Below are 12,326 nucleotides of genomic sequence, written 5' to 3' on the forward strand. Positions count from 1 at the left end.
CCGATCGAAGCGCGTTGTCCCAATGCCGACCACGCTTGCCCACACTCAAAGCTCAACAAACTCATGGCGGAGGAGTGAGTCCGCCTTGATCCTTTCGAGATAATCGCCTATCTTCGCGGCCATTGGACCTACCTCGAATCCGAAGAACTTGTAGGCTTCCTTGCCCGGCAGACTGTGGCCGAAGCGCTTCACACAAACGGCAGCGTTGGCGTACCTCTCCCAGCCGTTGGGCGCATACGGCTCGATGACGATGGCGGGAAGGCGATGCTTTCGCAGTGTGTCGCGCTTATACTCCAGCGACTGAGCCTCGAACAGCCGCTGACACGGAAAACTAATCACCCGAGCCTTCGCGCCCTTAGCCTGCAGCTCCTTGGCCACGTCCACAGCGAAGCACAGCTCAGCCCCGACTCCGATCAGCGTCACGTCTGCGTCCTCGACCTCCTCCAGCACGTACGCGCCCTTCGCCACGCCGTCTCGCCGCGTCTGGCTCAGTTGCGGAAGAGCGTGTCGCGATGTCGAGATGATGGTAGACGTCCGCTTCGCCTCGATCGCCACGATCCACGCACCCGCCGTCTCTTCGCTGTCGCCCGGTCGGATATACAAAACATTCGGCATGGCTCTATATAGGGCGGCCAGCTCGATAGGCTGGTGCGTCGGCCCATCCTCGCCCATGCCAATTGAGTCGTGGGTCGCGGCGTGGATAATCTGAAGGTGCTGCAGCGCGCCCATGCGGACGGCTGGAGCTGCATAGAGATAGAACATGAAGAAAGAGGATGTGACCGGCACGAACGTGTTGGGCGCAAATGCCGCCAAGCCGTTGGAGATGGCGCACATGGCATGCTCTCGCACGCCATAGTGGATATACCGGCCGCCGTAGTTGCCAGTAATGCCGCATGTCGTCTTCAAGTCAGGCTGAGTGGTGTCAGCGAAATTCTCCCGCCCCGACCATTGGACAGGCTCACATGCTGAAAATCAACCTTGCCTTTCCACATCATATTCACCGAAGGCGACAGATCCGCAGTGCCGACCATGAAGCTATTGCACTCCTTAGCTATTGGATTGAACACCAGGCCGGAGGATGCCCTCGTCGCTGTTGGCTTATCCGGGAATATCGTTGGAATCAACTCCTTCCAATTGTCTGGCAAACGACCTTCCACACGCCTCCGGAACTCAGCCCCTAGCTCAGGATATTTCGCCTCATATTCTTGGACCTTCTTCTCCCACGCTCGCACTAGCTCCTGCCCCCTTGTCGGAATATCTTCAAAGAACTGGCGCACCTCGTCGCTTACGACGAAGTGCTCTTCCGGGCTAAATCCATACATCTTCTTCATGTTTGCGACATCCGCCGCGCCAAAGGCTGCTCCATGAGCTACTGCGTTTCCTGCAACGGCGCTTCCGAGTCCGATGATGGTTCGAACGTTGATGAAGGTTGGTTTGTCGGTCGATGCCCTCGCCTTGTTCAGTGCATCGACAATCCCTTCAACATCGAAACACCCATCCTCGACATCGATTACGTCCCATCCACACGCTCTCATCTTAGCATTAATGTCCTCCGTGTTTGTCAGATCTACGCTTCCATCACAAGTGATCTGATTATTATCGTAAATGATCGTAAGGTTATTCAGCTTCAGGTGGCCAGCGAAGGAGATTGCTTCCAGCGCAACGCCTTCCTGAAGACAAGCGTCTCCAATCATACACCACGTGTGGTTCGAGATGATGTCGAAATCCGGCCTGTTATAGGTTGCCTGCAAATTCTTCGTTGCCATTGCGAGGCCGACCGCGTTTGCTACGCCTTGTCCGAGTGGTCCGGTCGTCACCTCGACTCCCTCGTGTTCGATTTCTGGATGTCCAGGACATAGTGCATCGATGCGATCGGAGTGGTATGACTTCAGCTGGTCGAACGTCATGGCTTTGTAGCCTGCGAGGTAGAGGAATGTATACTGAAACAGGCACGTGTGTCCTGTGTAGAGTCAGTATTGCCCGCAACCCATCAAGTTCATCTATACGTTCGAAACGCACCGTTAGACAGAACGAATCGATCCCGGTTGAAGTAATCCGGAGTATGGGGCGCGTATCGCATAACGTACTTCCACAATGCGACTCCAATCGCCGCCATACCAATTGCTCCACTGTCTCGCAGTCAATCGACAGTCGTTCTCTTCTAGCATGCTTTGCTTACCCGGGGTGGCCGCCGTTGAATTGCTGACACAGGTCCGCAATGAGCAGTCTGAAGGTTTTCAAGACATGGTCGTGTTCCTTCGAGAGCTTCTTCATCGCTGCCTTTTCGGTTGTCTCTTCTTTTTTCAATCTATCTACGACATTCCCACCGTACGCCGTCTCTCCATGGCCGTTGGCCCGGGTTTTATCGAGCTCTACATACATGCTGCGTTCCGACGATGACTGCAAAGGCGATCAAGTTGAACAGAGACGAACCTTCAAAGTTGAAATATGAGTTTCAAGCAATGTTTCGACGAATATTTTCACGTCCTCCAGAGCGCGTTACCCACCAAGGGAATCCGACGTGGCTTCGTTTTGGGTGGCAAGACAAAAGCGGTAATCATAACCACCGGCCTCGAAAGAGTATCCGGAGCCACCACCACAGCCAATAAGCGCAAGGCCGATGTAGTGCCTATTCCCCACACCGATCGCGAACCCCACACCCCGAGTATCCACCACTCATCACATTCCGACCGCTGGTGATAGCGAGATGGCAACCTTCTGCCGCCGCTTGCGGAAACATTCCTCCCTCAACAGGTGCCTTCAAGCAACGCGTCTACACGTGGTCGTTCCTCGTACGCAGTCGGCAACCACATCGTCGTAATCCTCCTCACTTCATCATCTCCCTCATCGCGGTACACTCGTTGACTAGCTTCGTGACCATCTCACTGCATAGTTTCAGTCATTGCAATCAAGATGTCTCCTGCAGTTGTCGCCGAGCCTCCCGTTTCTGACGCGATTCGAACTAAGGCTTCACCCCAGACATCAAACGGCATTACGCAAACGAAGAAAATGATGCTCTCCACACCTCTACCGAATCCGTCGCTACAGGTCACCGCGGACCACAGTCTGAAGCAGGTGGATGCACCTGTACATTCACCGGGCAAGGGCGAAGTGCTTTTACACATCAAGGCTACTGGAGTTTGCGGGTATGTCGACCAAGGATACACATTGCTCTAGAAACACAATAGCTGATGGCACGTCAGGTCAGACATACATTTCTGGAGGACCGGACGGATAGGTTCTCTCGTGGTGGAGGGCGATTGCATACTCGGCCATGAAGCAGCCGGTATAGTCTTGAAATGCGGAGAAGGCGTCGCCAACCTCAAGCCTGGTACGAATTCTCGATTCCCTTGTTTTATCTAATGTGCGCCGACAACAATTAGGTGATCGCGTAGCAGTGGAACCCGGTGTCCCTTGTGGCGAGTGCTTCCTCTGCCTCGATGGCCGCTATAATCTCTGTGAAGACGTCCAATTCGCAGGCGTATACCCTTACCATGGCACTATCCAACGGTACAAAACACATCCCTCGAAATGGTGCCACAAGCTCCCCGACAACGTAACGTACACCGAGGGCGCTCTCCTGGAACCCCTATCTGTCGTAATGCACGGCATAAAGTCCGCAGGTCTATCTCTCGGTCGCGGTGTAGTGATATGCGGTGCGGGCCCCATTGGTCTCATCGCACTCGCTGCTGCGCGCGCTTCTGGCGCTCATCCGCTCGTGATTACGGACCTCGAGCCCCGAAGGCTGGAGTTCGCGAAGAAGTTTGTACCATCTTGTCAGACGTATCTGGTTGATAAGAATTTGGATGCGCAGGCCAATTCGAAGCGGATACGGCAGCTCTTCGGCATTGAGATGGTGGGCGAATATGGTGCACCAGAGACGGTGCTCGAGTGCACTGGCGTGGAGAGCAGTGTTGTTACTGCTTGTTATACTGCTCGAAGAGGTGGGACGGTCATGGTGATTGGCGTGGGGAGAGAGATTATGAACAATCTCCCCTTTATGCACCTGTCACTCGCTGAGGTTCGTTGTTCTCTTCTTCATCTTTTGATTCGTGAGCCCTGCTGACAGCGGTCTTTCAGATCGACCTCAAGTTCATCAACCGCTACCGCGATACCTGGCCGTCCGGTCTGCAGTGTCTAGCCGGAAGTATCCTCGACCTAAAGTCTCTCGTCTCGCATACGTTCCCGTTAGAAAAGGCGCTGGATGCGCTGCATACATGTGGGGATCTGAGCAATGGGAGTATTAAGGTGCAGATTGTTGATGAGGTGGAGGATGTGCTTTGAGCCTTGCACACCCCGAACGACTCGCGCCATAATATAAGCTGTTGAGAGCCTGCTTGTCGCTGATGAATGGATGATGTTGGATCGCTCTCCTCCTCTCTCGACACCGGTGACGATGGAGACCACCGCATGGCAAGGCACGATGGGTGCTACTATAGTCCACAGCTAATTTCCATCGACTCCTATTCTGTGGACGCACTACCAGTCGCCGATACGAGGGCCATCAAGCTTGATCGGAGGAACATCGGTCTGCCACTTCGATGAACGATGCATTCCGCAAACGCCTTTGAGACGGAGCCGGCTCATTTCGTTCGATTCCGCTCTCCTCTGACTTCGGTAGCCGTATATTATTACCAAGCTCGACAGAGACTTCATCTAGGCCCACTACCCTAGCGCTTCAAAATACCCAAAACAGCCCACCAAGTCCACGCCTTGATTCATTGCCGGTTGAACTTCGGTTCGTTATGGGAGGATTCATTCGAATCTGACCAATCGGCCAATCATCGGCAATTGGGCGCATAAAGCTATGGATCCTTTCGGCCTAGTTTCCGTCGAATTGAAGGCCATTGAGGGGGATCGGCCGATACTAGTAGGTTTCTCCACGGCGGCAGATCTGGGGACACTCCCTGCAACCACGCATCAACGGGAGACCCCAGGCGCTCGGCTACCCCAGAGGGAAACGGACTCCAGCGACACGCAATGCCTGCGTGACACCACCATGTAGGATCCATACGTCGTTTCCTAGGTATAAAGACGCCCCTGTTTTTACGTTCTGGGGGACCCACATCGCATCCAGGACTTTGGGTGTCGCGGACCACGACCTGTTGGAATCTGCATTCCTACCCCCTCTCCTTTCCTTCCTTCGTCTCCCAAGACAACTTCACCCTCCCCAACCCTCCACCATGCCATCCTCCAAACCCAGCCAAGTTGAAGTCGCCGAGCACGCTCCCGTCACGCTCACAGCAGCAGAGACATCGGAGCTCGGCCACCTTGCCAGCGCTGAAGACCACGAAGTCGGTAAACTTGCCGCATTCCGCAAGTATCCCTGGGCCTGCGCATGGAGCGTATACGCCGTCTGGGTGGTGCTGCTCGTCAGCTTTGAGAACCAGGCAGCGGGGAATGTCATTGGGATTCCAGAGTTTAGAAAGGACTTTGGGAGAGAGTATACGGAGAGCGATGGGAGCACGAGTTATGTGCTGGATGCGAAGTGGCAGAGTGCGTTTCAGGGGGCGCCGGTGGCTTCGTGAGTAATTCCAGGATGTGGAGAATGGAGATGCGAGGCACGGGCTAATAGGCCGAATAGAGCTGTTGTAGGAGCTCTCGGATGCGGACAGCTTGCGGACTGGCTTGGACGTCGCGCGGTCGTTATGATCTGTTTGGTCATTACTTTCGCGGCTGTGACGATGGAGTTCGTTGCTACTACGAACGAGCTTTTCTTCGGTGGGAAGTTTCTCAATGGATTCGCGACTGGGGCTCTCGCTTCGGTCACGGTGACCTATATTGGCGAGGTATGTTTGCTTTGCTTTGCTTTCTATCTAGATAAACTTTGAGGCTTCCGTATTGTGTCTTTTTGACGTGCTGACTTTTGCCAGATCGCTCCACTTGCACTGCGAGGCATGCTCACTTGTCTGACCGCTCTCGCGTACACCCTGGGCCCGCTAACCGTAGCCCTGATCGTGAACTCAACTGGCGTCTACACAAATCGATGGGCATATCGCGCCGTTTTCTGCGCACAGTACGGTTTCGCTGCCATCGCAAGCATCTTAGTCCCCTTCATGCCAGAGTGAGTCCCTCCTCTTCTGCAACCATAGTCCGCACCTCAAACCCTCAGACTGACCCATCTCCCAGATCACCCTGGTGGCTCGTATCCAAAGACCGCCCTCAAGCCGCCCTCAAAGCACTCAACGGCCTCGGCCACCGCGGCCCGGAAGCCTCAAAAAAACTCGCCCTAATCCAAAACACGCTCGAGGAAGTACGCCGCGAGACAGAAGGCGTCACCTACCTCGAATGCTTCCGGTACTCCAATCTTCGGCGCACAGTGATCTCCATCGCACCCCTATCCATCCAATCACTCTCCGGCATCGCGTTCGCAGCAAGCTACAGCACGTACTACATGCAGCTTGCGGGCTTCAGCACCTCTATGAGCTTCAAGCTGCAGATCGTGCAGCAGGTCATCAGCCTGGTGGGGAACGTGATGAGCTGGTATCTAGTCGACCGCGTGGGACGCAGGAACCTGACGTTCTGGGGCCTGTTCGTGCTGACGATCATCCTGTTCGTCATGGCGGGCTGCGCGGTGCTGGGCACGCCCTCTGGGCTCAAAGGCGCCGTCAGCATGATTCTGGTCTACTGCTGGTGGTATAACGTCACCATTGGCGCGACAGCATACACGATCCTCTGCGAAGTCTCGACGTCCCGGCTGCGCATTAAGACGATCGCTATTGGGCTCGCGCTGCAGAATGCGCTCAATACTATGTGGAGCTTCGTCCTGCCGTATCTTTTTAACCCGGATAAGCTGGATCTTGGGGGCAGACTGGGGTTTATCTTCGGAGGGCTATCGGTCGTTTGCTTAGTGTATTTGTGGGTTTATCAGCCGGAGACCGCGGGCAGGAGCTATGAGGAGTTGGATGAGATGTTTATTAAGAAGGTGCCGGCAAGGAGGTTTAGGGGCTATGTGACGGATGCGCAGGCGTTGGGGGAGGCGGTTAGGGAGAAGGGCGGTTTGTGAGGTGAGTGTGGAATCTAAGTGATTTCTGCGTTATTCAATCTTGCGCTTCTTTGCTGGATGCGACTGGGATGCGTACTCCTCTTCCTCCTCCTTCTATCCCACTCTCTCCCTCTAATTGTATAACTTAAGCATATACTGAACAAGGTCGTCATCGTAGCACGTCCAGGATGCAGGATTCTTGAAACCGCAGCACCACCATGGAAGACCCTGAGCTTGAAGTATCCAACCAGAGGTCCATAGACGATCCTTCTCCGGCAATTTAAAGAGCTCCATGCGCGCCAGCGCATCCAAAGCCCCCCAGGAAACTCCATCTCTTTTACCAATTGTCATCAGTGTACTCTATGTCATCGTGTCCTATAAAGCGATTCGTGTGTCGCAAAGCCGGGTGCCAGAACTCGTCATATAGATTGGGTATGAGGTACCCAATAACCCCTCGTGATCTGGACGTAGCTAGAAGTTCATCATTTCATTACGGAGTCGGGAACAACGGACTCTGCAACACCGTCTGTAGAGAGAGGAATGTTCTTAGTGCACTTTTCTCTGATCCGGCGTCGCCGACGAGCTAATAATTCTTTGCCTTTCTCTAAACAAGGTATGTCCGTCATCTTGTATCCCACATCAGCGAGCTGCACCAGTGTTGTGAGCACTATATAGGAAGTTGGCAGAACTCGCACACTCAAAATCTCCTCTTCAAGGTCGTTCTCCCGAGCCATCACATGCTTTCCACCCATTCAAGTTCCTACATGCCCGGATCTAACCACACAACCCTCTGCGCCTAATGCACCGTGAGAACACTTATTGCACACTTCGAGATACTGTACGCAGTAAGGATATACTACGGTTAGCCATTCCCCAAATTAGAGAATTTATCGCGAAAATGCCTCTAAAATGTGTGTCTCTGTAGGGGCAATTTTCGGACAATTCGTTAAATTAGGGGTAATTCTTACCGTAGGAAGGGTTATCCCTGAGCGTGCTGTAGAGAGGCAATTGCTGGAAAGAGGAGTTGAAACCCCACCGCTATTTAGTTTGTGCACATGGTCGTAGCCATAGCAAGAATTTAGATTCATCATGGAATACATAGTAATGAAACACAAACGGCGCACAGCATGAGAAACAAAACCTCCTGCTTGGATGAAAGGAAGCATTAAGATAGAGAAAACTCAAAGCAAATGACGATATTCACAATTTGGCCCTCGTTGCGAATCTGTGAGGTGATCCGTCACGAGTCCCTCCAGCTACTGGAAAATCCCAGCTAGGAAAGCGCTGGTAATAATCGGGCTCATGCCAGTTAGCTGCGCGATGACTGCCTGATACCAAGCTTGCCTCCAAATTACATGCCATGTTACTATATCTCCTCCGCGACCGTGCACTTGCAGAGGAAACTGGTGTCGGCCTTCGCTGGGATTGTCTCCGATATCCGCGCTCCAGTATGTAGCGAAAGCACAGAACGCCGCGAACACCGACTCCTGCTCATCGAGACACTTATGCCAAAGCTCAGCGGTGTATTCCTCAATCGTCTTGAACGTAACTTTGCCGAAAACAACGCTCTCCTCGGGGAGAGGCGAGGTTGGCGAAAGCGCATCCTTGTCGATCTTTTCCTCATCGAAGATGCCGAACAGATGGTAGATATATTTCACGGCATCCTTATAACCTTCAATGCCATCCTGTCTTCCTATCTGACTTTCACTGACATCCAAGTTGAGTCCCGTGGATTTGATGTTCCGAAGCTTAGCTGTTTTGGACGCGAGATCCTTGTCCAGATAGGCGGTGTGCATCATAACAAGGTATTCCGCGTGCCAAAGAGCACTCATGACACTAAAAGCGAGAAGATGAGTGTTCTCTTTGCGCTTACACGCAATCTTGCACATGGGATTAATAGGGCTAGGCGTGTAGAGCCAACGTGCTAATGCACCGATGTCGTCTTTCGTCAGATTCGAAGCCGTGTTGAAGTTTGCCATGACCTTTTCCATGCGAATTGTTTTGCCTCCGCCATAGCTTCCTTCAGCCTGAAAAGCTTCTATCGCCTCGTCTAGAGCCTGGTTCTCGTTTTCTATCTTAGGGCCCCATACTGCATCGAAGCCGCGATCGAGACAAGGCAAGACGTATGTCGTGCCTTCCCGGTGTCTGGTATGTAGTACGACCCTGAGAGTATCTCTTGTATATTTGTGTGGGGCTTGGACGTATGAGTTGGAGCCTGCAGCATCGACGATGAACAGGACAACACCGATAATATTGAGTAGGCCGAGGGTGTAGAGCTCCTGCTTCAGAGCGAAAACGCTCACCGGAAACACGACCATGAGGATAACAGCGTAAAGCAGGATTAAGTATGATGTCCTGATCGATCCTCTCCAGTTCAGATAACCTTGAGAACATTCCATGTGCCATATGTTCCATGGCCCTTTCCAGTTGATGTGGATATGGGCCCACTGAAAAGCCGGATGGTGGGTCGTTCCCGATTCTACATCGTTGACGTCGCCGTTGGAGTCCGATGGTTTGGCATCCAGCTTAGTATTCGGTTTTCGTGATTGACGTAGGACGCGAATCTCATCCACGTATGCAAAAAGCCAGAACAAAAAGAGGACCTGCAATATCCATGGTGCAAAAACCATTCTTGCAACGCATTGCTCCCAGTCTTGTCGGCACGGTCGGTCGTCGAAGAAAACACCACTGAGTATAACCGCTCCAGTCCAGCATGTTGTCAGGGTACCAATGGTGAAGACGATAATCGCATCTGTTGATAGACCTTTCCGACGAAGGGTAAAGCCGGAATTCATGACAGCTCGATGTGCCGTGATGAAAAGAGTGGCGGCGGCTAATGCGGCGGCCTGGTGAAGACCGCCCTCCGGGCCAGATTCGGACGTTTCTGTTGCACGTCGATTGTAGAACATCGTTATATCAATAATTCGAAGAGGTTGAAATACAGCAGGGCTATGGGCATATTGGACAGCCGAACCGAACTCAGGCAGAGTATTTCTATCTTGCGTACGCTTTTCTCATCGTTCGTCAGCCTTCGGTTGATCAGAACATCATAACGCGATCAATGCAAGGTTAAGCGAAAGGAAGGCAGCCGAGCTGAATCGGGTCTTTCGATGGGTTTTCATCGTCCTCACAAGGCTGAAGCCAGCCTGATATCCTAGGTTTCAATAATGTACAATTAGGTGACGGAATGACATAGCGCAAACAAAAGTCTGCTGTCATTGATACGAGTACGGATCTGGATCGCACGAAAAGATGGTTGCGACGGCATGACTAAAATACAACGTAACTTTGTGGGAGAAAGTTCAAGCGAAAGGCATTGCAAGAAAATGTATACCAGGCTGAGAGGTGGTGGACTGATCCAACACCTGCGCCAGCCACTTCGCCATGCGACAAGGGGGTCCGAGGCCACGCCCCGTGATTCTTTTACTCTTGGAGCGTGACTAGAGCGCCCGTCAGTCCACCCTTTCTATTGCCGAACAACATATTTTTGCACTGGCAATTTATTGGCCGATTATTACGAGTTGTTGATTCACAGATGAATTTAAGGACGAGCTGCGTTTCGTCCATTCCGCAACAACACCTTTACGAGAGGCCCACGTGTATAGAAGTTAGACAAGCGTACACCGTCGACTTCAACGCTAACAAGTGTTAGAAAGCGCTGATGCCATCCCAATTCTTTCATATTTGTGGCTGTTTCACGTGGTGTGTAGTTTTCTTCACGAAGTGTGCGACTTCCGCGTACACCATAGCACGCCCCTCCATGGGTTTCGGGGACAAGAGTACGTGATCGCATTGTGTACGCAAGTGATATCGAGGTAGTACAGCTTCCTAAACCCAAAATGATATCCAATTGGTGTCGGATTTTCAACTAGCGTTTCCCATGACTGTGGTGCTATCAAGTCATCCCAGCCGCGAAAAAGATTAGCTGCAACTGTCTAATCGGTAGCTGGCATTGTATACCCACGGCTCTTGAGTGATTTTGATTCTAACCGCTGATTTCACGCTTAGGTCGGCGTATTTCACGATGTGCGCTCACAAGGGCTTTCTATGAGATGTCAAGAGCAACTCGTGGCAGTGTATGAACTGTGTCGACCGTTCTTCTATTAACTATCCGCAACTTAGATAACAGCACGAACTGCTACTGCCTCTACAATGTCCGAGACCGCCCACCCTTACCCAGGACTGATGCCTAATCTTGACGACTTCCTGCAGAACCATCTGACTCGTGTGGATCCACCCGAAGACGAAGCAAATTGTCCAATTTGCAAGGATGATTGGAATGCGGAGGGCTACGGAGAGGTAGTACAGACGCGCTGTCTACACACATTCCACGAGTGTTGTCTCCTTTGCTGGCTCCATGTCGGCCCCACCGAACCAGCTCGGCATATTGCTGAGTCGATAATACATGCCCGTATTGTCGCCAAGTGCTCTTCGACAGGGCCTTGAATCCTTTGAACGGCTTTGTCCCGTATGAGATCTTGCTACCGTACACCAGGTTCTGGGATGCAGATCGGATTATTCGGTTCTACGTATTTCAAGCCGTGAATGAGATTGGCTTGGTACGCTCGTCCGAGCAGGACCGATACCTGAATGCGATTCAGCCAGTCATTCATCATGTGCTTGAACGCTGGCATGATGCGAACCCCACGCACCCGTGGGCCGCACTGCAGTGCGCCAACTGCGATGTAAGTGATGAGGGCATCGCAGTCCAAGCTATCACGCATATGATGAACCTTAGCCACGTGGGGCGATCAGACTTCGAGATCCCTACCCAACTACTCTACAATGGGCGGGACTGTGCATATACTATGAATTTAGTCCAGTACAACCAGCTCTCTCATGAGCGGTATCGGCTCTACCGGGCAAGCGTCGACCGCTTTACAGACGATGAGCGCACTCTCTTCGGCCTTGTGCCCACTGGGTTCAACATCTACATCAACGCCTTGTTCATCTCGCGACCCACGCCTCCAGTAAACGCAATACTTGTGCAGTTGAATCCTGAGAACGAAGTTGTTAATTTTGCACGCCAGTGTGCACAAGGGCAATTGGCGTTCCAGCACGCTTTGGTGTTACTCGAAGACGCTCGCATGTATTCGGATGAAGAGAGCGACTACCATATTCACATTCGGGAGGAATTTCCTGGAGGCTTAGTGGATTTCACTGTAGCGCAGTGTGATCATACGGACTCGATCGCCTTTCTCAGCGAAAATGGGTCTTCTGGCCGGATCGTGTTCCAGTACAAGGAGGGTTTCGCGCCAGACGATCTTTTCGATCCTCCGAAGTTCAGTGTTCGCGGTTAGCCGTCCCCGTGAGGTTTTAAACCTTCCCTGATATTGGCCGT

General features: G+C 52.4%; 5 protein-coding genes across 5 annotated transcripts; 3 read left to right on the forward strand and 2 right to left on the reverse strand.

The window, feature by feature from the left end:
- Positions 1 to 45: 45 nt before the first annotated feature.
- Positions 46 to 2,274, reverse strand: BU26DRAFT_566424 (dihydroxyacetone synthase; the record flags this gene model as incomplete). Its single annotated transcript, XM_033833522.1, has 4 exons — positions 46 to 912; positions 963 to 1,960; positions 2,020 to 2,129; positions 2,180 to 2,274. 4 exons carry the CDS (start codon positions 2,272 to 2,274, stop codon positions 46 to 48), a joined length of 2,070 nt encoding a protein of 689 aa, XP_033682450.1.
- Positions 2,275 to 3,012: 738 nt separating this feature from the next.
- Positions 3,013 to 4,284, forward strand: BU26DRAFT_429994 (sorbitol dehydrogenase-like protein; the record flags this gene model as incomplete). The annotated part of the gene is made up of 4 exons (XM_033823850.1): positions 3,013 to 3,146; positions 3,204 to 3,331; positions 3,384 to 4,021; positions 4,081 to 4,284. 4 exons carry the CDS (start codon positions 3,013 to 3,015, stop codon positions 4,282 to 4,284), a joined length of 1,104 nt encoding a protein of 367 aa, XP_033682451.1.
- Positions 4,285 to 5,094: 810 nt separating this feature from the next.
- Positions 5,095 to 7,013, forward strand: BU26DRAFT_348181 (general substrate transporter). Its single transcript, XM_033822407.1, has 4 exons — positions 5,095 to 5,524; positions 5,585 to 5,789; positions 5,874 to 6,064; positions 6,130 to 7,013. The coding sequence occupies exons 1-4, from the start codon at positions 5,184 to 5,186 to the stop codon at positions 7,004 to 7,006; spliced, it is 1,614 nt and encodes a 537-aa protein (XP_033682452.1). The 5' UTR covers positions 5,095 to 5,183; the 3' UTR covers positions 7,007 to 7,013.
- Positions 7,014 to 8,241: 1,228 nt separating this feature from the next.
- On the reverse strand, positions 8,242 to 9,894 carry BU26DRAFT_552188 (uncharacterized protein; the record flags this gene model as incomplete). Its single annotated transcript, XM_033832142.1, has 1 exon — positions 8,242 to 9,894. One exon carries the CDS (start codon positions 9,892 to 9,894, stop codon positions 8,242 to 8,244), a length of 1,653 nt encoding a protein of 550 aa, XP_033682453.1.
- A 1,243-nt stretch (positions 9,895 to 11,137) lies between these two features.
- On the forward strand, positions 11,138 to 12,285 carry BU26DRAFT_566428 (uncharacterized protein; the record flags this gene model as incomplete). The annotated part of the gene is made up of 2 exons (XM_033833523.1): positions 11,138 to 11,409; positions 11,481 to 12,285. 2 exons carry the CDS (start codon positions 11,138 to 11,140, stop codon positions 12,283 to 12,285), a joined length of 1,077 nt encoding a protein of 358 aa, XP_033682454.1.
- Positions 12,286 to 12,326: the final 41 nt, after the last annotated feature.

The sequence above is a fragment of the Trematosphaeria pertusa genome (genome assembly GCF_010094035.1).
Source record: "Trematosphaeria pertusa strain CBS 122368 unplaced genomic scaffold BU26scaffold_9, whole genome shotgun sequence".
NCBI classification, from domain to species: Eukaryota; Fungi; Ascomycota; class Dothideomycetes; order Pleosporales; family Trematosphaeriaceae; genus Trematosphaeria; species Trematosphaeria pertusa.